This window comes from Lonchura striata, chromosome 1A (assembly GCF_050655825.1).
Source record: "Lonchura striata isolate lonStrDom1 chromosome 1A, ASM5065582v1, whole genome shotgun sequence".
Classification (NCBI taxonomy): Eukaryota; Metazoa; Chordata; class Aves; order Passeriformes; family Estrildidae; genus Lonchura; species Lonchura striata.
Genome location: NC_140741.1, coordinates 53,919,856 through 53,947,795, shown reverse-complemented (window position 1 = coordinate 53,947,795; position 27,940 = coordinate 53,919,856). Strand labels below are relative to the sequence as shown.

The 27,940-nt window shown below is 33.7% G+C and overlaps 1 protein-coding gene across 11 annotated transcripts in view; it reads right to left on the bottom strand.

Annotated features, from left to right (window-relative positions):
- The window catches only part of LRRIQ1 (leucine rich repeats and IQ motif containing 1), a 103,551-nt gene that overhangs the window by 54,477 nt on the left and 21,134 nt on the right, over nucleotides 1-27,940 (bottom strand). For 9 of the 11 annotated variants that reach the window (XR_014952297.1, XR_014952296.1, XM_031507743.3 and 6 more), the window contains exons 13-18: nucleotides 27,139-27,212; nucleotides 26,762-26,855; nucleotides 23,864-24,040; nucleotides 16,495-16,971; nucleotides 14,442-14,580; nucleotides 11,931-12,050 (exon numbers count right to left, since the gene is read on the bottom strand). Coding sequence is in view for 9 of the 11 variants with exons in the window: in XM_031507743.3 (XP_031363603.3) it covers nucleotides 11,931-12,050; nucleotides 14,442-14,580; nucleotides 16,495-16,971; nucleotides 23,864-24,040; nucleotides 26,762-26,855; nucleotides 27,139-27,212 (1,081 nt within the window). In the remaining 2 variants the exon portion in view is untranslated. Of the gene's footprint in view, nucleotides 1-1,312; nucleotides 8,038-11,930; nucleotides 12,051-14,441; nucleotides 14,581-16,494; nucleotides 16,972-23,863; nucleotides 24,041-26,761; nucleotides 26,856-27,138; nucleotides 27,213-27,940 lie in introns of those variants that run through there. The other 2 variants (XM_085570172.1, XM_085570166.1) reach the window with 2 other exon arrangements.

Genomic DNA, 27,940 nt, shown 5'->3' with positions numbered 1-27,940 from the left:
TTTTTTGATAACCCATTTGAAACAAATTTTTTAAACACAATACAATTATCCATGATACCACTCTTCAGGAAGAAGGAGGTGTGCATCCATTGGTGTTAGGGTTTTCTTTCTGAATTTTAATAATGAAACTTTAATATTATTAGCTATTTCCACTTATCCATTAGGATCAATAACTTTTTATTCTGATTCACAATGAATGTCTTGCCCTTTGAGATGCTACTACTACAGGGTTCCTCCTTTGATTTTGCAGCTCATTAACAAACTCTGGAGGTTTACGGATTTTTTTTTCATGACACATTATATATAGCTTCCTTCATTTTGTTCCTCCTCCATTTTTCCAGTATTTACTCAATTGCTTCCTTTTCAAAATGCAATGACTATTTACATCAAGCATTGAACTTCTCTAGTCTCAGAAACAGAATTCAATCCTACAATGATCAAAGGGAGTGATAATGGTTCTGATAACTTTAACTGGGTCTGAATGAGCTGCCCAAAAGTCAGGTTTTAGTGGAAAGGTTATTTACAAAATGTAACCCAAGGCATTTTTCATATGCTCTGGATTACATTCTGGAGCTAAATAATCTTTTATAATATATCATGACTATACATGTAATTAGGGCTGTTCTGAGACATATTTACATCACAAACAAAAAATAGTTCTCAGGACAGTGTCAAACTTACACTCAGGCTTTGAAGTGCTTCTACAAGCAATTGTCCAAACTGTGAATAATGCCATCACATACTGCCTTTCATCTCTCTGAGAGATCACAAGAGCATAATAGAAACCAAACCAATTCCCGAAATTGTACTATGGTTTGAAGCAGAGGATGCAAAAAGGCATTAACAATACAGGCTGAAAAGAAAGGCCATTGCTTGACATCTAACAGCTCTGTTCTAGTCATTGCAAATATCCATCTACATCAGTATTCTGCTTCCAGACAAGTTCAGCAGCAGCTGCTTAGAGAAAGAATGAAAAAAGCTGGATGTGATGAGGACAATCCTTCCTTAAGTACATTCTTTTAGACCTTGGCAACTGGTGGTTTAAGGACTTTCTGCTAAAATCTAGATAAATATCCCACACCCAAAACAATTACCTAATTTCTAATGACAAATGTAACTATCTTGTCAGCATGTTTATCATGTCTTCTCTATGTCAACCTCGAAAGAAGGCAAATCATGTCTCTGACTCATAGGATGTTAATTCCTGAAGCAGCGCAGATTAACTTCAAAAGGACCTCATTTTGGACACCACAGGAGCTGAAGCTACCTCAGGTTTCCAAGTGTGGTGGACCTCATAATCACCACCTAAGAAAACAGTGAAACTATCTTTGAATATCAGAGAAAACTAATTATTTATACCTCTTTCCTTTCTTTCATCTCCTTATTGACTGATTCACTGTTTTCAGGACAGCAATGGTTTAGTCAGAAAAAAAAAAATGATACTTATGTAGTGCATTTAATTATAAAGAATTTTCAAGTAAAATACCTAACAACAAGTAAAATACCTAAAACAAGTAAATTACTTTACAATATAAACAAGCAGAAGCTAACATCCAAAATATATCTTAAATTAAGAGTAATGACTGGCTCGTGATCATTATAACCTAACAGGAAGAATGGCAAGGTAAAAAGAAAAAGAATCTTCTACCAGAATCAGTATTTCCACATCAGAATTTCATAGAAATAGTGTGCAGAATCCTCTGCTTTGAAAAAAGAATCACTCTTCTTTCCAGTTCATCCGCCTGGTTTTAGCCATAATGTTTTTTTGTAATTCTGCTCCCTTCTGTGAGGTAAGCCATTAGCCTCATCCTTAGGAGGAATGACCCTTTTTCAACCAGATGTTGCAAGTATCTCCCCTCTCCACATTCAAATTTGTTTTCCTTAAGAATGTACAATTTGAATTGCAATGTAATTAGAATAAACAAATAAATGAATAAGAATGAATCTTTCCATTATATCTTCTCTATAGAATACAATTTTTTATAAAGTTCTTCTGTCTGGTGATGCCCCTGATTTCTAGTTTTTAGTGAGTATATTTGAATAGTGCAGTTAAAATCTAGTTCACTAAAAGACAATAGAAAACTTAAAAGCAAAAACAAATGAAAGGCAAAACTTTCAACATCATTCTATGACTATTTTAAATAACCTTACAGAAATTATTTTGGGGCAATACATTCCACATGAAGAACTACTTTTCCTGATGGTAAACATCCTCTAGGTTAAATACTTGCTTAGAGTGGGAGGGGGTGTGGTGAGGCTGAAGGAGCTTATGCTGAAGGTTAACCCTCTAGATACAGCCAGCCCACTGGCTGTGTGTCTTTCATCTGGCAGAAAGCTGTAACTTTCTCTCTTGGTTCCTGGCAAACATATTTCACTTTGTAGTATATTTCATTTAAATATCATGCTAGTCCAGGAAAACATATTTCATTTATTTTTAAACTAAACTTATTTCTGCCAAGGCCTGAGTTTTTGCTGGAAAAATCTTCCCTTAAATGCTAAATAAGCTTTAACAAATTTCTTAAGAAATTATTAACTTTTAGCTCTTACAGCTGAAACAGAAGAGCCAGAACACTCTTCTATGCTCTTTTGTATATTGTTGATAGACTGTGATTGAAAACTTCCTTTGAAATTAAAGATCTGAATATATTTGTGTATTTAGCCTTTTCTTTCATCCAGTCCTTTGAGGAATCAGATTACTCTATGGACTAGTTTTTCTGTGAAACTCAAGTTCATGTGTAAAGCTTAGTTCAATGTTAGGAAGCTGAACATCAGATCAGGTTCAGACTTCATAAATAACTTCTAAAGCTAAGAAAATGTCAGATATGAACATTCTCAATTGAATCTTCTAGTAGCTGCAATATTATTCCACTTACAGGACTACAAAAATTCAATCTAAGTTCTACCATTTTAAATTATATGTAAATGCATTAACACTATTATTATAAAAATTATAAAATCTTTTAAATTAGACAGCTTAGAGGATACACATTTTACAGAAAATATATATCTGAACTTCAAGCAGCAGGAAAAACAGTCCTTTTCTCTGAGTTGTCTTCCAGTATTTTTCACATACTTTATGTGCTGAAGATAAATAGGTTAGCACCCTAATAAAGGTTATTTTAACCTTTGGCAATGCTTCTTTTTCAACCCTGTCTTTATATTAGACAATATATATACATTAGAAAAGAAATCTGGATACAGATGCATTCTTATGACTGCTAAAACCAAACAAAGTTTCAAGCCAAAAAAAGTAGTGAGTATCACATGAATTCCAGAGAAACATTGCAATGATTAATTGACCTCAAGAGATTTTACAGACTTACAAAAACTGGTTAATTATTAGAGTACATTCTTGTAGGAAAATGAGAAGACATGGAGAGTTGTCCATTTCTAAGAAGGATATATTGATGATTATTGGAAAAATCACATTCTGTTAACAAAAACATTAAATAAAATTTTATTGTAGGATGCCTTCCCCAAAAATAATTTTTCCTAATTTTTAATAAGATTGTAAAACTAGCTGTGCTCTAAAATTCTAATGCATATATATATATATATATATATATATATATATATATACACATTTATATTGTAAACATGTACCAACATGTTTACACAAATGCAAATAAAATGAGATTAATTTATTGTGGTAAAGTAAATGAACAATGAAAATTTCAAGGACCACAGAAATTTTCATTCAAATAAAAGGTTGAATATCTACATATATAATTAACTCTCTAAAAGTCTGAATCTTATTGTATTTCATGTCAGTCATTCACAACCTACATCACCTAAACTTTTCTAAAAATGCATTTTTCTCTTACACCTGACAGCATTCAAAGGAAGCTCTGTGTCCTTTCTTTGAATACAGGAATAAATAATACAGATGAGTAAATGGTAACCTCAACTTTAGAGGTTAGACATGATTCAAGTAAGCATCAGAAATGTGTGCTTGAAAAATCTTTTGAGTTATAAACCTCCACCCATCTCAATAAACATCAAGCTCCTGGAACCTTCAAACCAGCAAGACCCCAGATATAGTTTTTCCCCAAAATGACAAGAATCTTCAGGACTTCCCCTTTCTGACTCTGGCACATGACACAAATTTTTGCTTTTATGTCTCTATAAACCTTTTCTGAAGTTTTTCTACTTCCATGAAAACAAAGAAACAAAACTTTCAAGGGGCAATGAGCTAAAAATGCAAAAAACCAAAACAGACAAGGAACTGCTCAACCCTACCCCTTGAATACAGTGCATTCAAAGACTTTTGAAGGAACATAATGCAAAATGTTTTATCCAGCTGAGATAATGAATACTAAAACACAATAAAAAAGAAAGCTGTGCTTCAGCTTGCAGTTTTGTCTAAAGAAGGGAAATCACGCAGAAGAGCACAGGGTAATAAAAAATAGACTAGTCACAAGTTTATAGTCATTTAACCTTTAACATGTTTCAAAGTTCAGTTCACATGAAAGATTAGATTCAATTTGAAGACAACTTTTCCTTTTGGTTTAAAAGTCCCTATTTCAGAAAAAAAGAACAACAACAAAAAAGTTTTGGAAGCTAAAGAGCAAAGAAGAGCTCAGTTATAAACAAAGATTTTTTGGAATATATGTTTAACCAAAAATACAAAATCCTTAATTCTAAGGAGGTACATCTAAATCATCTCTCAGCTTCACTTATACTGTCCTTCTTATATGCCTCTAGCACTGTCTGTTGTATTTGAAATAAATTATCCACAAGTGAATCTGCAAATTGAAATGTGTTCATTCATGCCTGTATTCCCAACACTTTAAATCTTTTGGGACATGTAATGATACTCTTTGGAAAGAAGCAGATTCTTTTGGATTTTTTCCTGGTTTATGGAATGATCAATAGCTACTCCTATACCTATATTAAGAAAAAAAAGTATTTTTCATGCAAAAAAATACTAGAGTGAGTAGTAGGACAGTATTTAGCATTTAGGATTCCTTAGCCCACTCTATTCTAGGACGTAAATAGTTTTTAGGTAAATTAAGACTGCATTATAGCATATGAGGTGTTTCGGGTTTTTTAACATTCTTTGTTTAAGAGAAGTCTATTATGACTACACATCCTTTTCTGTGAGACTGCTTTCTAGAAAGTCAGACCCTAGCCAGTAGTATTTCCCATATATTGGACTTTGCACTTGGTCTTGTTGAACATTATGAGGCTCTGGTCAGCCTGTCTACCTAGCCTGGGCAGGCTGCTCTAAAGACCACCCTGATCCTCCAGCATGCCAGCCTGGAGGCAACCCTCAATACAGTTTCATCTGCACACTTGAGATTGCAATCTGTTCCATCTGACAGGTAGCTGATTAAATTTTTTACTATTTTGATCCTCCTACTATCCATGATGAGCTCCATTAATTACTCTCCACCAGTAATTACGACTGTGTGATTTTGCACCACGAAATGCAACTATTTCAGCCTGGGAGTGCAGTCAATTTTCCAATGACCTTATTGCCTACTTTTCCAGCCCATATTTCAATAAATTTTGGGAATAAGACTCTGGGAGACATTCAACAGCCTTGCTAAAATGAAAGCATGCAATATGCACTGCACTCCCCTTATTAATAATGTTGGTCACCTTGTGACAGAAGACAATGAAAGTGACAAGTCCCATGCTAGATTTTCACAATCACTTTCTTTCATGCGTTTAGAAATAGCTTCTGAATGTATTTACTCCAAACATCCCCAGAAAGTGATATAATGTTGATAGCTTCTAGTTCCCTGGATCTTTCTCAAAAATTTTCTGAAAATGGGTGCAATGTCTGCCCTTTTCCAGTCAATAGTAACCTCCCCAGTTGTGATCTTTCAAAGATAAGAGAGAGTAACCTCAAAATGATACCAGGCAATTTGTTTCAACCCCCTTGTATGCATCCTATCTGTTCCCTTGCACTTGCAAATGTTCAGGGGAATTAAGCTGTGCTGCAATTGGATAATATCAGCTTTCTTCTAAACCCAAAGGATTTCAAGGTCCAGGCAATGCAGAGATTCAAGTGCAAATGATCACAGAAGCTGACACCTCACGTTCCTTTTTGGTCCCCCACATAAGAATTGCAATGTAATTCAACAACAATATTCACTGGATCAATGGCTTCTCCTTAGAGAACACAGACAAATCAAATAGGTTAGCTCCTGAAATTTGTAAATAGGGACTACTAAAATATCTTTTTTAATGGAAATCAATGTATGTAAACATGCTAAATATATATTAATAATACTTAACTAGATATTTTAAACACAACCTATATCTATACTAAAACATCAGTTTCAACATTACACAAAAATTAAAGAATTTAGGGAAGATATAATCAATTATTAGAGATTCTTAGCTCAGCTTTCAAGAGACTCCAGATGGAGATGTACTCATTGAGAAGAACTTACGACTGTGTTACTGATTCTACTTATAACAATGTTTTTGGTTTAGAACAATTTTCCTTTGAGGCTAAAGTAGTGAGTAGAAGCTTCAAAGAACTAAAGCTTTTTTTTTTCAGCTACATTTTTCCGTTGCTTGCCTTACTTATTCAATTTTGATACTTGACTTTGCCTTTATTGATATAAGACTAGGAATTATAATTATTGCTATCCTTTGGTATGTCAGAGAAGCTAAATGTAATTTAGAAAAATACTACACCATTTGCTATATGTAGGTTCCAAATTATATCTGTAGTGCCATGCATCACTAGTAGGGTTTCCATTGGGAAGTATATGTTTGAATCTGGCTATTTAACCAAGAACTGGATAGAGACAAGTGATCAAGACAGGTTTTGTTTAAAAATTAACAGCATTTCAGGTGGCAGGAAGAACTGAGATCTCATGATGTAAGGCCAGAAAGAAACCAGAGCACATCCTGCACAAACTGTGAAGCTGGAGTGTTAGCAACAGCCTTTAGTAGCTGTGGTTGTGTTTATTTTTCCAGGTACTGACTGCAACAACCTACTTCTAAGCCCAGACAACTAGAAAATGAGATAAGCAGCACTGCTATGAATGGCATATGACCCACTAACACAGCAGCTGAAGCAACAGGAATGTACCAAGAGATAATTGATAAACAATAATGAAAAAAAGATTGATCCTCCAAATATATTGCTTAGGAGAGAGTTTTTTCCTCCTTTTTAAAAGAAGGGTATGGATCCAATGAAGTTTTCAACAGATGCTTTTCTGCTTTCCTACAACACTGTAACTTTACATGAAATTTGATTAAGAAAGGATCATATATTTGCAGCATATAATACAGAAAAGCTGAATGCTGCTTTGACATTCATAAGCAATTACAGGAGGTAGACATACATAAGAGTGCCAAGATACAAGAAGTGTTATGGAGACCTTCTAATCCATGGGCTACACTTATTTCCTGGCACTAGCCAGAAAACAGCAATCACTGTCACAAGCTCACAATCGTAAGCTCCCAGTCTGAGACAAACTGCATTATGAAGGATTATCAGAAAAGCAAACAAAACACATCATATGGGTCTAGTATGGACATGTGATAAGAAAATTAAAGATGTGAGACATGAGGAATTTTTTTTCTAATTACCATTTACTTATTAAGAGTTAGCACACATGAGCTAGTTCTTATTCTTTCCACCCCTCAGAAAAGAAAAATTAGAAGAAAGAAAAATAAAACTGCTACCTATCTGCTGTGGAAGCCAAGCAAAAAATTAGGAATGGCTATGTGCCTGATCGTAGAGATGCAAAAAAAGAAAGAGAAGTAAACTCTTGAACAATAATTTCAAAAGCTGTCAAAAAGGCTGGAATATAAAAAATCTACATAATCAAGCTCAGAAAAAGAACAACACTGTCTCAGGGCAAGAGTGTTATCTCCTTTGATGAACAAAACAGTAATGGATTTTTTTTAACTTGGTTGCAACTTATAAAGCAACTTTCTTTTTGAAAAAGTATGACTAAAATGATTTAAATTAAATATGAAGTTTTTAAAATAGAGTACTTACTTGGTGTGCCATGTAATCATCAATATTGATATTTCTCTTGATGAGAATGTGTCCATACATTTATTCTATGTAGGAAAACAGTAATTTAATAAAAATAAAAAACTGTGGTCATTGCTCAGGGTAAATAATTGTCTAATTCCTCATAATTGTTAATTATTCAGCTTTCTGACACCTTGGCAAGTTTACACATTTGGCTCACATCATATTTACATCAATAAAACAACAATACTGATATTTAGATGGTACACAAGTAAAAGCTGTGTCAAGCAAATGTGCTGTCAGATTTCATCCACCAGAAGTAAAGTGAGCTCTTCCTTGTACATTGTTAGCTACAAGGATGGACTGCTGATGAAAGGTTGCCTTAAGATCAGCCTTCTGGAGCATGTAGGTTGGAATTCTCCAAAGTCCACATGAAAGATGTGAAGAAATCACTAAATACCAGGCTCATACTTTGTGAAACATCTGTTGGCCAGATCTTGCATGTCATCTGGGATAGCCTGTTTGACATCGTGCAGTCAAACAGACACAAAACATTACTGCCATCAATTGCTTCTGAATGGCTTTGGCAATGTATGGGAGCTGATATGAATACAGGAAGGTATCAGCAATGGTTCAGGTGAAATGATGAGCATTCACGTTGTTGACAGAAAGATAAAGCCCAATCACATACAATGCATTTTTCATGTGATATGTCTCCTATTGTTCAATAGGCATAAATGAAGCTTTTTGTCAAAGATTAGTGTTTTCCTCATACTGTTTCACAACCTCACCTTCCATGGAACACTGGGTACACTGAATTTATAATGAAGATATTAAACATTTTTTTGTGAAGACTGAAGCCTAATGACTTATTGTATTGGGATATTTACAAATAATTTAGAAAGGTGCTTGCACAGTGGTGATTTTGTAGAATGTTAGATAACACCAAATAAAATAATGACTGAAACCTACATAAGAGTATAAGAAAAACCTAAACCACCGCAATACAAAATACCCTGAAGCATTCAAAAAGCTTTTAGACAAGATTTAAGACATTTGTATCAGTTTCCAACAAGGAAAGGTTTTTCTGCCCTTCTTTTTCATTTCACTCACCCTATAAAACACTGAAATCTGCAAAATGGTATCCAAATATTTTTCTCTTCCTCCAAACCCCAACATATGGGATCTCTTAGCTCAGCAATATGTACTCTTCCCTACACACTTGTTTGAGACACAACAGATAGCCACTGATACCATGTGTCACTACTTTGCTCTAATTCAGCACTTTACTATAAAACACTGAGACCAGAAAGGAAGGAATAGGAAGTATAGACTGTTCCAGGTTTCTGCTGCTTGTTTCTCCGAAAGTTGGAAGTCCACATGATTTGATATTACCCAACTGCAGAGAACGAAACAGCTACAGACACATGGAAACAGACAACCTAGTACTGAGTAACTAGTCTGGGCTAGAGAGAGCAGATGCCTATACTATATGCCTAGTATAGTTATGCTACACATTTCTCAAAATCAACTTTTAAGCACAGCACAATATATACATTTGGAAGAAAAAAAGAAAAAAATTATAAATATCGCAGGGTATAATTCTAGTTACAGTCATCTATGTTGAACATTGAAATATTCACTTACTGAGAAAAAAATATCCTTCACAGACATATACACTGTAAATTTATCATATATACTGCTCTGTAGAAAACAGATGTTGTTATATTTTTCATCACAAGAAGCTAAGGGCTTGAGTAACTTATTTGACATCAGTCCGCAGTTCAGCCTTTGAGCCTGCTGTGCAAATTTAAATATCAGCTTATAGTTCACCTGTCATCATCTCAATGCAAACGCTTCCTGAGAATTTCTCTGTAAATCCATGTTTTATCTCATTACTGATAAACTCAATAATAATATGAGAAAAAAAAAAAAGGAATAAATGTGTGGCAACAGTAGAGGGTGATACAGTACAAATCTCTCTGAAATCAGCTGGGCTTCTTTCTCCTGCCTTCTCCATCCCTGCCTTTTCTCCCTGACCTCAAGAACACCTGCCCAAATGCAATTGTCTTGTTGACAGAAAGATGGAATTGTCTGTGTAGTTTTCAGTTAAGCAATTAAAAAACCCCAAAACCAAACATGACAGGGTTATTTTGGCCAGAGAGAAACAAGAATGGCTCGACTGAATTACTGTGTGTAAAACTCTGGCCTACTGGCTGAGTAATTCAAAACAGGATATTTTCCTTCCATAGTATACGAACAGCTACTTCCTTCCTGTGTGAAGAAATAAAACCTTCAATGTTCTGCTTTTTATTATTTTAGAAAGAAGCCAGGGATCAGAGAACATCAACTAATGAAACTGTTTTGTATATGTATTTCAAATTAAAACAAAAAAATCCTAACATTTAAGCCAGATCTCTGTTTACACACACACGTTTCCCGTCTACCAAATGATTCTTGGAACTTCTGCCTGAAACTTTTTGCATGCTCTTAAATAAAGCAGCAATTCTGAAAATGTACCTTAAAATAGCTGCGAAAAAGGAGAAGAAAAAAATAAAATTACCTTAAGTCATCAACTGATTGGCAATAATTTCATAGAAAGCCCAGCTATTTTCTATGGGGAGGGGTTGGTAAAAGAAGCCTGGTAGCAGATGAACACAGACTGATCAACTGTAAATTGCACAGCACCAACCAACAGCATACTTGGTTTCATAACTCCAGGATCCATACAAACATTTCATTATAAATGGGACCTACTCCTGCCAGTAGCAGGACTATTGCATCAACCTCCTCTGCAACCTTACAGTGAAATACTGATAAATGGCTCTTGCAAAGACACAGCACCTGAATAAGCACATTCAGAGACAAGGGTTCATGGAAAAAACTTAGTTATATCCTCTTAGGTCTCAAAAGGCCAAATTGCTATTAGTTTTCTTTGCTTTACCTGAAACCATTACAAAAAGAAAAAAAAAGAAAAGGCAGCCAATGAATGTGAACAATTAGAGAAAGCAGTTCTCCAGACAAGTACACAGGTGACTCATCAACAGCTGCCTTACTGAGTAATATGCATACTTATGTCTAGAATTTCTCATATAGACTGTCTTTTGAGGCTATAAAGAAACTATTTATTTAAAGATTATTTTCCTTGTTTACTGAACGGCAATATTGATCCCATAGACATTTTTTATTTTTTACCCAAGTATAGCTAAATTTAGTTTTGAATGTTATGTTATTCCTCAAATTCTTCTGAAGCCCAATTTTATCTCTTAGAATGGAAGCTTCTCATCCAATTTCAATCCTTCTGAAACTGAAAAAGCATTTCTAACTATATAAATTGTAAAAATAACTAGCGACAATTTCTGGTTATTTGCCATAATGGAGCTGCTAAGTGTGAGGTTTGTTTTGTTGTTTTTTTTTTTTTTCTGATTTAACTACATTTCTCTTCATAATTTACTACTGTCTTTAAACCTCTGATCTTTTTAGCACACTGCACATAAGATAATAAGCCTGCTTCACCTTTTGCTTTGGGGATATGTTTTTTTACTGGAATATAGCTGACATTCAGTGTTGCAGTTATTTTCTAAATTGATATTCTATCATGAAAATGAAACAAATACACATTAAAATATTACTGAAATTATAATTTGTTACTGAAGTACTAAAAAGATAAACATTTAGGAACAAAAGAACTGTTCCCTTAATCTCATTTGATTGCCCTTCAGCTGTAAAAATATAAGGTATTCTACAGTAGGCGTGACATTAAAGCAGAGTAAGTACCAGAGCATCTCAAAGAGCAGGAAGCAGTTAATCCAAGACAAAAACATTTAAATCAGCTATAAATAAGAAATGCTTCTTTATTTTTCGACATCCAATGTGTTAATTCTAGCCTTGGTAGTGCTTTCCATTTTTTTTTTTTATTTCCAACACCTACATGATTACTTAAGAATAATATGCTAATTATGCTAATTAGTGTGCTTACTTCAGAAAATGTGAAAGCATCCACATTAATTTCTTCATATTCATCTTCCACTTCATCACTTTTAACATCTGCAAGAGCACTGGCCAGTTTCTTTCGTAAAAGAAAACCCTTCCAAAATGCCTAAACAAAAAATTTAAAGCATGTTATACATAGCCATAGATCAAACCCAAATCCAGATTCTCTGTGTTATCCCATTAGGAAGATAAAACATCTTGGCCCTTTGTTTAATAGCTCAATGGTCTGTTTTTTGAACTTTATGTGACATTTAAAACTACAAGACAAATTAAATGCCAACATATGTCTAAAGCTTAGAGTACTCAAGAGGCTCTCCACAAGTAAGCAGAAAGGAATCCTGCAACTCCCTCAACTACAAACCTGGGTCAACTAATTAATTATATGACAATTCCTTCAGGGACTATTAACAACTGAAAGGAAAGCCTACAAAATAAAAACGTGAGTGCCAACTTTCAAATTAGTGAGAATAAAAATACAGATGTACTAAATGTCCCATGGTTTGCTATGGTTTACAAGTAGCAATTCTTGGAGGCATCCCATGTAATTGACCTAAGTCAATTACTCTCTCCTAACTTAAGATCTTTACTTAAAAAAATATTATCAGTAAGCATAATAATCTCTAAGAAAAAGGAGCACACTAGGAATTAAAGTGCTAGAAAACTAGGAAAGGTGTTAGGAACACATGCCAAGCATAGAATCATGTCCAGCAAAAACACTTCAGTGATCACAATGAGATAGATGGAATTAAGAAAACTCCATACAAGATGGCAACTTCCCCCCAAATCAGTATTTGACAGCATTAGAATTCAAGATGCTCCAAGTGTTTAAAACATCACGCAAAATATTTTCACTGTCATAAAAGAAGTGGTGTTGTATACCTTTAATGGCTCTGCAATGAAGGCACTAAAATAGGAAGGGTAAATCTCATATTCTGGCTTAACCTGTAGATAATTAATTTTTAGAAAAATTTTGTCTAACCACATAAATTATTGAAAATGTTACTATTTTACACACATATTTCCTGATTATTATAAAATTATTAAAAGTTTTAGAACTGCTTCCTTATAATATCATTGTCACTATTTTTCTACAGACATTTATAAGCATCCAGATAAAATATCTGGATATTACTGAGTGACCAAATGGCAAATATATTTCATTCAACAAAGGCAATTATCTTTTACAGATTCAAAGGAGAAAAGCAATCCTAATGATATATGCAGAAAGCTAAATTGTGAGGCAGCTGCTAACAGAGATCTATAAAAGCACCAGGTCAGTGTTCAGTCATGATCAAAGAGAAAAATTACACATTGTAGTTTTTAAGAAATTAAATAAAAACTTTCTTACTGCACAAATTCATTGTATTTCTGCCTATGGAATTCAGTTCTTGTTGCTTCTTTAAAAAATATGATAACATAGTGCGGCAAAGGTTCAGAGAGGAACAAAAAGATAAAAGAATTACAGAAAAATGTGAAAAGAGACTAAACAGACTAAAATTTTATTTACAAAAGGTGGATGTAAGGATGGATGTATGAGAGATTTAAGAATCTGTAATATGCACAGAAGATAAATAATAGATCACTTTTATTTTCATACTCTCTGGTAATTAGCATGTTTGAAACAAATGAAAGAAAGCACGTACTAATCACTATACAGATTTGCTAAATGTACTACTTTTATATATAGAAGAGGTTCAAAAATAGATTAAGTAAATTTATGGAAATCAATTGTTAATATGCTAGCTACACATGATACTCCAGTAACAAATTTTTGCTTCTAAATCACTGTAACTTTTGAAATTTGTATGTAAGACTTACTCTATGGAATGTTTCCAGCTACCTTGAAATATGGAATTGACAGAGTTGACTTGCTTCAACATGTAGGAAATAACCTCATGAACCTTGTCAACTTGAGTCAAGGTTTAGACTTCAACTCTTGTCCATAGTAACCCATTCTATTTAACTGTTATTAGCTCAGTATCTACCACAGAACAGCCTAGGCCATGATCTATTCCCAAGGACAATATTAGTTTTTTTTGTTATTTATTTGCTATTTATTTGCTATTCCCAAGCAATCTTGGGTTTTGGAGATGGAAGAGAAGGAAAGAAATTGGATAGGTAGGATAGAAGAGGCAGGAAGATTATTTAGTCACATAGGTGACAGAAACGACACGAGTTGCACAGTACCCATCAGTTTCATAGCATACACAGGCCCCCATAAGAACATGGACACAGTATCTCTTACACATAATATTAGAATTATATCAAATAAAAATAATTCAGGGAAATACTTGGTGAAGAAAGGGAAAATATTTTTCCATAAAGTATCTGTTTTAGAAATACCAAGGTTATGCTGGTTAAATAAAACAAAAAATATTTAATTATGAAAATTAATAATATAATAAGCAAAAATAGATAGAATATGACAAATACACAAAATAGAATGATTTTTTTGTTGTTGTTGTATTTACAAAATATGAAAATACCACAAACCAACCTGAATCACTGTGGCAGCTTCATGTTTCTGTCTTAAAGCTTCTACAAACTGATGACTCTCTGTTTTATTGCAGTCATTTTTCCTCTGAGCATGGTACTGCTGCCAAAAGGGCTGGATCAGGGATGCTCCCATATGTAGTCTCATGGAGAAATAAATACATTTATGACTCACATAGCCTCACCAATACAACTGGATTATCACATCTGCCAAACTTCAACCATAAAACATAGCACTGTGCTTTGAGACAAATGAAGAGTTGCGCTACTAAACAAGAAATTACAATCAAGATGTGATATATATGTTCACTGGAGGATATTCACATTGCATAACTTCTGAATCCAATTACCTAAGGACTGATCTCCACAGGACTCTAGTCCATGAATAATAACAGTAGAGGAAGAGTCCTCAAAGGAAGGATTAAGAGCAGAAGTTGTGTAACAATGACTGAATAATCTATTAGAAAGGTCTACGTATTTCCACTGACTATACCAAAAAAAAAAAAAACCAACAACAACAAAAAAGAGAAAAAACCCAAAAAACCCCAAACCACCAATCCACCAAAAAATAACCCAACCAAACAAAAAACAATACAAACAAGCAAAACAAGCAAACCCCACCCCCAAAAAAAACCCCAAAAATAAACAACAAACACAAAAGAGGGATAAAAACTGAAAAAAAAAACCCAAACTACTTAGATCTGTTCAGTGATTCTGATTGCTAAATATATGTACAACTAATTCATAATGATGGAAAAAAAGTCTAATGTCAGCTCTGCATTATGACTTTACTGTCTTTACTATCTTGGAATTCTTTTCTCCACAAAATACTCATCTCAATTGAATAGTGTATTGAAGAAAAGACATCTAAATTTCCAATCTTTACATAATTCCTTTTCTTGTGTAGTGTATCTGTTAAATAGAGAACTCCTAGTCAGCAAAAAGGAAAAAAAAATTCACGCTTCACAGTTCAAGACAAATATAAAAAATGGTTTGGATTCTGTTTTGAAGAGAACTCTCAAAAAAAACCCACTCACAGAATCAATTCAAAACATTAACAAAAAACTAAATGAACTATTTCAAAAATTTTTTTAAATATTCATCTCATAGAATACACTAATGTATTCTTGCTTTCAGCTTGCAGAGAAATGATAATGAATTGCATGGTCTTCCTTAATCATAAATTTTATAACAAACCATTAGTGTCTTAAGTACCTATTAAGTTGTTTCCTATTTACCATAAGCATAAACAGTTCAAAGAAGCACAACCGCCATGCTTGCTTTTCATACTATTCTCAAAATAGCTGTTTTTGAAACTGAATTCTTATGAAATTTTAACTCAATTCTTGAGGATTTGCTACAAAAAATCAGATTCTGTTTCCCTTGTCTGTTTGAACCACACAAATCAGCAGCAAAGAGGTAATAAACCAGTTTGTTTCAGGAGAAAATCTGGGGACACATAACAAGTTGAACTGGCCTCTCACCCCTGCCTCTACTTTTAATAAGCAGGTTAGGGCATGTTGGAGAGGTACCAAAAGCAACGAAGGCCATTAGCTCCTCAGTCATCACAACAGCAGAAGACTGGCCAAAATCAAGGGATTAGGACAGTAGATTTAAGCAATATTTCCTCTTGCCTTCTAAACGGTACTGGTTGTAAAGTTTTCACAGAGTAATCTTGAATGTCTAATGAATAATTTTGGCAAAAAATCTTACACTAGTTTGTAGTTAATTTCCTCCAAAATTTCTGCAAAACATTTGTCATTTGCATTCCTAACTCTGTATGTGTCATTGAACTGGTGCCTTAATATTTTGAGTACATAAATATCTATATTCTAATATACCAACTGGGATAATACCACAAAGGATTCTTAACTGTTAATATGGAAGCCTAGTAAGCAACATATAAGTCTTTTTTGTCTAATACAACTCTTTATTGTCTAATAAGCTTAAAAATATTACAAGTTCTGTGCCTCTGTTTTAAACAAAAAATCCTCACTCCTATTGCCTATCTATATAATTGATTTGAAAGCAACCTACATACCTGACATCTGTCTTACCTCTCTGTATCATTCCCAAAGTGCTGGAGATTTCTTCCCATATCACCTGATACTATCACTGACTGTTGCAACGTGAGTTGGCCTGACATGTTATTGTTGCCTTTGCTCTCCCCACTGTAATTAATACAAGATTCAGTGTTCTTCTGCTTCTCTCTCTGATCTCCTACATTTTCCTTCTGATGCACAGGTATACAGGAGTTAATGAATGTGGCCTGAATATCACCAGTAGCAATCCATCTTTTGGAAGGATCCAACAAGACCTGTTTATTTTCTGTCACAGACGTAATAAAAAGGTTATTTTCCTTTAGGCAGCCAGTGGATATTTGCTTTAAGTGATTTGGAAGTGCTTCTGGTCCATCCCTGTCAGTAATGTTTAGTTCACCATACTCATGTACATATCGATGTTTAATACTAAGTTTCATCAGCTGATTAAAATACCAGCATTGTCCCAGTACAGAATCAATAGAAGAAGTAATTCTGAAAAAAAAAGGAAAAAAATTTTACATGTCTGTTAGAATGCTTTAAAAAAAAATCCCTCTATTATTTTCTAAAATAGCTTGTATTTTCAAGTATTCTTACATGTTTTCATAGTCTTACAGCAAATAGCAATTACTGTGATTGGAAATCCAGTTTCAGTAATCATGAATCTTAATAATTTTATCTTTTTGTGGACATATTTAAACTATAATCACACATATTTCTTATTTTACTCCGAGTTTTCCTGAGAGAGAAAGTTTTCAGTCTTTTTAAAATAGCCATTACAGCATGCATTTCATTATAAACTTTCTGGGTTAGTGGCATATGAAGCCCAAACTTTTGTAAAGTTTGAGGCAATTTTGTCTTAACAATCTAATCTTACCTGGCAACTATGAAAGCTCATATAAAAATAACAGTAATTTTAGAATTTAGATAAGAACTAAAGCAACAAAACCCAAGTAGATTCAAACCAACAAACTACAATGTCTAAAGAAAATTAAGGAAGAAAAACTTTTAAGTACAGATCTTTTTATCAACACAGGGGAAAGTGCTAGACTGATCAACAGTAATCTATGAAGTGTGGCTCTCATTAGTTCTTTGTTACACTGTCTAAATTATGAGGATGAGAAAATATGAACTAATTGTTACAGATTCAGATGGCTGTCTGTACTTTGGATGGTGTTTGTTTATTTTATTAGGTAGCAGGTACTTCCAGGATCATGAAAACATTTTCCTTTAATAGTATAGATATATGCAGAGATCTGTAATCTGGTGTTAATTTCAGAGGAGTATTAAGTCAATTCTAGGTAAGCAAGCCAAGAGAAAAAGTAGAAATAAGATAAATTTTCTTGTTAGTCTGGAAAAATTAGGTCCTAAAATTATAGTTAGAATAACAGAAATTTCCTTCCTGTTCATCATTCTGGAAAGGTGAATTTTTTATAAAGTTCTGGGGACTCTTTACCATTATAATTATATTCTCAGTGAAATTCAACTAAGAACATTCTAGATTTTTAAGAACATAATCAATTAGACTCTATAAGAATAAAAAGAATTCCAACTCTTCCACTGCTAGTGCAACTTCAGTGCTTTTGGACAAAATCTGAATGTGTAAATTGATCCACACAGCTTAAGCACACAACTCACCGTGTACATTTGATTGTCCACTACAAAATATTACTAGTACTCCTGCTAATTCCAGTAATTAAAATATTGCTACTACTCCTGTTAATTCTAAAAATATTTAAACCAATCTATAAATTTGTTTAAGGATATAACATGCTACATAGTCAGAATAACAATTTCTTTAAAAGAAAATAATTAAAGCATTATCTAAATTTTTTTGTTAAATATATTGAATTAGTTAAAGTATTTTAAAAAAGTGTGGTACAAGATCATTACCAAATTTCTACATAAAATAATATGGAGAGAAGAAAAAAGAAAAAAAAAGGAAAAAATCAATTTCCACTTGTTTTTTTTCCTTTGCTTTATTTTGTTGATTTGTTTATGAAAATCAAAATATTGCAGAAAACCCCAGAATATTTTATATATTGAGCAAAAAAAAAAAAAAAATTCCTATGTGAACCATATACTGAGTAACCTCGTTCATTGTCAAAAAGAAAAAAAAAACAGAAAGAAAGAAAAACAGACCACTGTAACAGTGAATCCTCTCCTTTGACAGGTGCAGGGGTATCTCAAGAAGCTGTTACATCCTTCTAGTGGCTATGAGTATGTCAAGTAGAAATGGAGGGATTGAGAAAGTGAAAATTCAGGCAGGGAATGATTCTGTGATCATCAGGTATCGTGTGTTAGTTTTTTTACAGAGGCTGTTTTTTGGGCAGTTTTTCCAAGCAGTGTCTCTGCTGGTATGTACCCTCTCCCATACCTTCCCTGGCAATCCACAACTATATTTTGGTTTTGAAGGATTTTTAGGCTGCCTTCTGTATCAGTAGTTTTTCCATTTAGCTTTTTCAGGCATATTAGTTTAAGTTAAAAGAAACTACAAAGGAAGCTGAAGATCCTGGAGACTGATGGGCGATGAAGTGGCATGGTGTGTTTGAGGTTCTCCTGCGAAGCTAAAGCTCCAGAGCACAGACACCAAAGGTCACCACGGGCCTGAGTACTAACTTGGTGGCAGTCAGCTTGGTGGTTCCCTTCAGTGAACAGGGATATATCAACATCCTATCAACACCCTGCAAATTGCTCAGTGTCTCAATTGCACGGCACTCCTGATAATAGAGAAGTGGTCCTAAGATTGCTTATTCAAATCACAGCAAGGAAGCTGCTGTAATGGAAAATATGCAGGACTAGTTTATATCTTTAATGGTAAAAAAAAAAAAAAGATACAAGGAAAGAGATAAGACAAAGTAAGAAATATGACAATATTGAGACTTCTGATACAGAAGTATTTCCTTTTTAATTAATGTAAATTCATTGTTTGCCTTTCAGACCTTTTCCACTGCTATTGGTCACACTTAACCTGGAATAACTTCTTGGTTAAGATCTGCCCAAAAGGTTTTAAGCATAAATTGCCTATTGAGACAAAACAAGAAATGGAATTATCCTATGGAAGTACCAGTATTATCCATAGTGTCTGGCTGCTTAGTATGTGATGAAATATAGATAAATATGGTAGCCTTGCATCAGCAAGATTTTTATGGCTTTCAGCTTTGACCAGCACATTCCTTCATGTGCAGCTGCTGCCAGGCTTTATTTTGATCATAACAAGTGAAAGTGATTTATGCCATATGCAAATTTTAGCATAACCACAAAGCATAACCACTGCTTTTGCAGTGGGAGAAAGGGGTAATAAGCCAAAAGAGCAAGGGTTGAATCTTGCAGTACTGTACAAGTGTGCTAAACTAGCAGCCCTGATACTAAAGACCAAGATATTATTTTCACCAAAAAAAACCTAAGAGCAAAAAGCTACTTGTAGCTTTTTTTTTTTTTTTCCAGATACCTCTTTGTCTGTGGTAGTATTTTCCAGGGACCTTGATGAAAGATAAAAACCTTATAATCAGATTTTACTCTATTTGGAAACTTAAGTAAGGCTTTTATTAAGGACTGTTACAGCTTCAGTCCTCACATCAATTCACAAAAGGTATCCATCACTGTCCTGGTTAATTTAGACCAAAACCTGCTCAATTCCCATGCAGTCTTTGGTAACAGAGGAGTAGAGAAGGGAAGGAATAAACCCCACTGGTAGCATCCAGGATACATAAGGATCCATGCACAGGCTGACTTAACAGGTATAGAAAAGGACAAATTATTAATGCTTAAAGGCCTTCCAGTGATGTTTTAAATCAGAAAAAATGTTACTTAAGAAACTTCAACTTGCAGCAGAGGCTTGCTTGTAGAGCTAATACATTTTGTATAGAATTTTCTACTGCAATTACACCTGCAATGGCTGCCTGGTTATTCAAAGAGCATAATTTTGTCAGAATAAGAGACTAAATCTGGAAAAGTCAGAAGAACAAGTCTCTCAGAGGCAAAAAGGACAGGCTTGGGAAAAACAAGCCAGTTCTGATAAGGAATGGCAGTTTTCTCCTGGCCCTTGCAGTTAAATAATAATTAACATTCTACTGCTTCGTATGCTAGTGTGTGCCAGTTAAAACCTTGCTTAATGTAATGTTTTTTCCCTACTGTGACTTTCGCAATTATAATACATGGAATATCCAAACAGTACACCTAAATTTGTGAGCTTTTGTCTGCAATAGGTTAAAATCTAATGTCTTCAGGGAAACGTCTATAAGCATCATTACTGATGTTCAGCTGCAGTTTACCAAAGTCCCTTATAAACATGAAACAGGTCACTGTTGACATATTCTCTCCTTGCAAAACCATTTATGAAATTCCTGTAATTTTCACTGTTAAATACATACAGTACTTATAAAGTTCAAGTTCTACTAGCCAGACAACTGCACATCTGATGGCTGAAAAAAAATTGCTGCAGCATAGGTATCATATTTTTGTACATGACTGCTTATTACAAGTCATCTAAACATTATCTGACAGAAAACATTTAGTATGATAGAAAAATTACATTTTAAAGTCAGTTTTATTCTTAAGCATGGCAACAACAGAGAAGTTTTGGGAAGAAACTGCACAGAGAATTTAACTGGGCAGCATTGGTGTATGAAACAGATTAGGGAAACAAGCAGTGATTACTTCTGGCAGTTTACATAGTTGAGGTTGCACCTACAGGGGCTCATAACTTAGCAAGATGTGAAACATAGAAATTTGCTCTATTGTTGACCTGTTGTTTAGCAATGTCACATTAATTCAGTCAAAGTATTGCAATAGGTACATATAAGAGCTATGCCACTAAGGCTTATATATAAACAAGTTGTTTAGAGTTCCTTTTATGAACTGCAGTTTGCAATGGTTTTCAAGTCATCCATAAATTTTACTTCAGTGAAAAGATAGATGGCTTTAGCACACAAGAAATTAATTTTAAGACCAAATTTGATACAAGATATTTCAATCATGTCTCATTTAGGGATTTAAAAGAGCACAAATGAATTCTCAAAAGCTTAAAAAATCCACAACTCCCCCTCCTCTGCACTCCCCACCCTCCCTCCACCCAAACCATACATTCAGGAGAGATGTTTACACAATCACCTCTTTCAACTACTGTTCTTCTCAAACATCTGCAGGCTCTTTCAAACATTTCTTTTTCAAAATTTACATAGAGTAATAGAAAGATTCTCAATTGAAAGAACCTTCAAGTTCAGGTCTCTGGTTCAACCTTCTACTTCAAAGCTGCGTTAGCTCTCAAAGCAGACCAGGTTGCTCAGGTTTTCATCCAGTCAGGTCTTGGAAATCTCCAAGAACAAGACTGAACAACCACTCTGGGCAGCCTGCTGCAATTCATCACTGTCCCACCCTGAAAAGGCTTTGCCTTGTCCAGTTGTACTGTCTCTGGCTGGAATGAATTAATTCCCATTACAGTTGCCCATATAATGCTGTTTAGATTTGTGACCAAAACTGTATTGATAAAACACTAATGTTTTGCTGAACAGTGCTTGGACAGAGTCAAATCCTTCTCTCTTCCACTCAGCAAATACCCTGTGAGTGGGCAGAAGGCCTCCTTTCTTTACTTCCTTCCTAGGTGAAGAACTGTGTACTTGCCCTTGTTGAATTTACAAGGTTCCTGGTGACCTGTCCTCCCTGTCTGTGTCTGACTGGTAGCCCTCCCCTTAACAACTGCCTTTGAATACTTGTGGTGTGCAAGCGTAGTAAGTGAGCACTCCATCTCCTGCTCCCAGTCTTTGACAAAAGACATTAGAAATACACGTCATCTTCCAGAAAGTACTGTGAGCCACATACTATTCATAATTAATGGACGGTCTGAGTATGATGACCCGACACCTCTCTTATTTTTCTTATGTCCATTCATATAGAATAAAAAAAATAAATTTTAGGAATATCATCTTTCCCTCTCATTTTTTACCATCCTGCAGAAAAGTATATGAAAGTTAGGTCCTTAGATTCTACTACAGTTTGCTCACAAGTCATACCCTAATTATAAACTGGCTTTTTTTCTGTAAAAGGATAATGATGAAATGTCTAAATATCAGACACAGAAAAAAAATTCTCAATCATAGAAAAGGAGAGCTTTATTTTCTTTTATGAAAAAGGAAGGAGAAAATACCATTTCAGGATGTTAAATAGATTAGGAAGTATCAGCTTCCCACCTGCAAGCCAGAAGCCAAAAATCACAGAAGTGGAGGAGACATATCTGGATGGTTTAATGGAGAAACATATGACTTTTAGGAGCCACTTACACATTACATCTGTCATGGAAAAATGCACTATATAATTTCTCCCAACTAATTTCAATCTAATTCTTAATACAAACCTCTTTTCAAGTTAATCTGATTCTGAGCTATGAAGATTTTATAGCAGCTTAGTAAAAGCTGCAATAATACAATGTAATAAATTGCTAGCTAGTAACAAGATACCATGGATATACAGACTTACATGCAAACACAAAATCGACAGATTCAGAAAAAAAAAATGTGCATACTTTTCCTGAACCAACAAAATATGCAAGGCAAAGTTTAAACTAAAACGACATAAAAGAGCATGTGCTTTACCTGCTCTGGGCTGATGTTCAGTACCTAGCAGAATCAAGAAAACTACTTTTCAAAAAAATTAAAATGTAAGCTGGAAATTCAAAGGACCATAAGGATTTTCTGAATCTGCTAGGAAATTAAAAGGAACTATGAAACAAAAAACCATGCACTATTACCAAGTGCAGAAATGAGAAGTATGAGATACTTAGATATTACAAAAAATTAAAACATAGCATGTGTAAGTAATAAATTAACATCTGCATGGTCTAAACTGAAGTTACTGGACAACTAACCATGGAAAAAGTGATAAAGGTAGCAAGTATGACAAAATTAAACACTTGTAAATAGATCAACTTAATTCACTACCTTAAGATAAAAGAGGTAAAATCTTTTGCAATTATTTAGAATATGAATAACATACACATGGAAAACAAATGCAGAAATAAAAATAGAGCATATTGTATCAACAGCCAAATTAGACTTGATTAAGTTAAAGTTAGAAATCATGTTAATATGACTATTCAACTCCCAGGAGTTAAGCTACAATTCCTGTATAGCACTATTCATTCAACTACTACTAATTGCAGGTTTTGAGCCACCTGTTTTCTTGGACTTAAAGAAACAAAACTCAAGGCCCTCCTAACTTAATATCTGTCTAAAACAAACTTTGCTCTGAAGTCAATGATTCTAATCTCTTTCTTATCCTAATATTTTTCCAGGCAAAAAACCCTAAGTAAAATTCATATGCAAACACAAACTTCAGTGACAATACATAAAAAATATTTCTGAATGCAATTTATAGTCACATAAATACATACTCCAATTCAGCAGCCTTTTTTTTCAGTTGAATATTTTCTTCAATTTGAACTTGACAAAGTTCCAGAAAAGTTCCTATTTCTGATGCTTTGATTTCTTCAGTTGTGGGTAAATTATGATGGGTTAAGATTTCACCATCAAGTAACTGTAAACTAGGAAGGACCTCCAACATGGAAGACCTTAGGAAAAAAAAAAAAAACATTAATTAGATTTTTAAAAAAATTTTTATACTAAAACCCCTGTTTTATTTACAAAATCATATAACAAATACAAACATGAAGATAGTCCTCTAAAAGTCTGCATGTATTTGTCTTTATTTCATATGTTAACACATTAACTAAGAATTTGAACTAAAGAAGAGTAAAATAAATAAAGAGTAATAAATAAATAAATATAATAAATATAATAAAATAAATAAAGAGTAAAAAACAGAACATAGCAAGACTTCTTAACACTTCATTGGTATAAAGAACACTGCTGAAATACTGACACCAAGAAAGTCAATGGTACCAGTCTCAAATCACTAGAGCTAGAATTTTTACCTACAAAAACCTTAACAGGAAAATTTGACACATTCATGCATAGGCACCTGTAATTAATTTGATAAGTAGACAACACAGCAAATTTATAGGATTAAGATAAAGTACTGATTTTGTTGACATATCACAAAACTTAAATTTTAAAACTGCACAAAATACTAAACCTTGCTAATTCTACTCCCTTTATCAGTTGCATATCCCATATTTAGTGACATGCTATTTGGTATGCCTGACAGGAAAAAAACATACTGAATTTAGGTCAGGGAAAGGAAAGAGAGCAAAGATGAAACTTCCTTGATATAAAATGGACAGCTGTGGCCACTGATGTAACAAAAAATATGTACAAGAAACTTACCTAACCAAAAAAAAAAAAAATTAAAAATGTATCATCACTGAGGTCTTGTTTATGTTACTGAGATATGTAAGCTGGTAGTGCAATCTTGTTTCACGTATTTCTTGTACCAGACCAAAGTTGTTGAAAGTTTGAAGACTGCAAAATTATATCAACTTTCAATATTTTCCTTAACTCAGTTTTAAGTAACTCTTGAAAGAATACTAATTGTAAGCTGTAATAATAATCTTATAATAATCTTATAATAATAATCTATTATTTATCTTCTGTGCATATTACAGATTCTTAAATCTCTCATACATCCATCCTTACATCCACCTTTTGTAAATAAAATTTTAGTCTGTTTAGTCTCTTTTCACATTTCTCTGTAATTCTCAAAAGATAGTATTGTTTTCAAAATTTTGGATTTCCCTGACTATTCCCTTTGCAGGTAAAGGATTACTACTGAGCTCGGACAACATACACTAAAATCAGAGCAAGTCTAAGTTTAAAAGCAGAGAAAGTTATAATATTCCAAATAACAGAATAGAACATCAGTTTTTGCAAATAGAAAAATTGCCTTCTCTACTGCCCATTAATGAAGGCTAAGACTATCTGAAGTATGTTTGGAATAAAATTATGGGTTTAGATCAACAGTTCCTGAATGCATAGAGAGAAATTACCAAAGCTGATGTTGAATACACCGAAACAGTGACATATCAAGGTTCATCAGTTATGGAAGTTTTGTCTCTTAGACCTGTGGGATCTCAACACTCATTTTTTCCAGCTGCATTTCTCCTGGTGAAGGGCTGAGTCAATATTTCATTTAGTGAAAACTTCCTGGTGAATATTCTGTCACTTAAGAGGCTCTATTAATCATTACAGCATTGAAACATATTCCCCTAGGAGTGTGCAGACTGATCTCAGGGTTTAATTTTTAGAAAGAGATTTCTTACTACTTCATTTTTGTTGGTGTTATCGCTGGCTGGACATAAAAGTACGAAACCGATAGGGAAATTTTACAACTAATTCCTTTGTTGGTATCCAGGGGTTATGTAAAGTTCACTGGAACATATTGTCTGAAGTTACAGTCAATGCTGTATTCAGCAAATCCATGTTTCATAGTATCCCATATTTTAAATCCTTCAGACAAATTAATCTCTTGTCTAATCATAAAAGCTCCATTGGTTTAAGCAACCTAAAGTGTGAGTTCTCAAAGTTACACTGAAATTCAGAGAGCTTTTCCCTGTAGGTTACAAGTGAAATAACACTTAGTTTTGTAAAATAGTGGGAATTCAAACAATAGAAATGGAAATTTAAAACACTGTCACAGTCAGAATTTTATGAATGAAATTACCTGCAGGAACCATAGGGTGCAAATAAGCCTGTTCATTAAAAAATCAAACAAACCAATCAAGAATGTACTTGCACAGCTATCTTTTAAACTACTCAAACACTTCTAAGTAAAAGTTTGAAATGGTTTAGTTTTTTCTTTTGATTAGTAATTGTAAATTTGTACAAAAATCTTCAAATGGAAGATATAAATGTAAGGGTGGTTTTAGTTTTTTAGGTTTTAGTGTGGCCAGCATGACTAGGGCAGTGATCACACTCCTGTACTTGGCACTAGTGAGGCCACACCTCAAGTACTATGTCTAACATGCAAAAAAATGATACAAAAAAGCCTATTCATTTGCAATTTTACTCCTATGGTTTACAAAACTATTTAACTACTTTCAGGAATCATAGTAACTGCATATCATTTTTCATGTAAAGTTTCTTTTCTACCCTACTCATTTTTTATATAGAGACATGTCATAATCTCTAGGACTAGCTTTTTGACTTTTCAGATCATTATTCCAAGGAATAATGAAGGGAAAATGACAGCATTACTCTTACATCTCTTTCATAATTACAAGGGCTATAAATTTTCGATGTAGAGATAAGGAATTTGAAGAGGCATAAAAAATGCTAATATTCAACTCCTAAGGATTTTGATTTTTTGATTTAGCAACTTGAAGCCTTTTTCTTACCTCCAGTTCTTTTCTTGGAGAAGAGGATTCCCACTCAATGACAACTCCTTTAGTTTATGGCAGCCACTAAACCAGGTATGGACATCTTTAAGATCTGTAGTATAGCAAAAGAAACCTAAATATGCCTGAATGCAGAACCATCTTGTTTCCCATAAATTGTTTCATGAAACTGAAATGTATCAACATCATGCAGTCCTAAAAGCAAGACTGCTATCTATACAGCATAATTATTATCAATAACACTAATGTTTGAAAAATATTTGTATATTTTCCACATAAATGTCTCTTATAAATTCATGGGAACAGTCCAATTCAAATCAGTTTATAATTTGACTAAGAAGTTATTATTTGAAAGTTATTTTTTTAACACAACTCACCTGACAAGCAGTTATTTTTGATATCTAGCTTTTCCAAAAATACAAATGAATTTAAAGGCACAAGGTCAGTTAATCTAAGAATAAAACAGAAAAGATTTTTAAAAAACTTAAATTTAAACAGCACTTCATAAACAGAAAAGCACCAGAATCTTTTGCAGGTATGACAATTTACTTATTTATGTGAGAAAATGGCCATTTATCTATCCAAGGTGCTAGGACTAACTAGTAACATTTTAACCTGAAAATATTTCTTAGTTTTCTCAGCACCTTAGTTTTTAATATTTTCTAATTAATGGTTTTTTATTTGATAAATATTTCATTCTGTTCCCTGCATTTAGTGCTGATGATCTGATGTCTTATAAAATTTACACAGCTCAGCTGGCTTTTGTTTAGGTACTATAACCAGAATGGTACTAATAGAAGGTCCTGATTCTGGAGAAAAAATAAAAAATTTGCTTGGCTTCTTTCCTCATTTCTCATTGCTCCAACTTTTTATCAGGTTGTTTCTCTTCCCCAATCAGCACATTACTTGCTAGATCCTAAAACTAGCATAACAGTTGTCATGAATGCCCTTTTCAACAGGTCAAGGCTGCACTATCCTGTAATATATTTTTAGTGCTTCCTCTGTCTTACTACTTCTGTCACATTGTGTCAGATAGGTGCTGATTACTGAGACAGTTTCATTATCAGAGCTTTTACTGAGAAATAATGCAGCAAAGCAGTATTAAGGACAGGACAAAATTCTTGTTTGCAGCATTGAAGAGTAAATGTAAAGAAACTGAGATGACATTCATCTAGACAA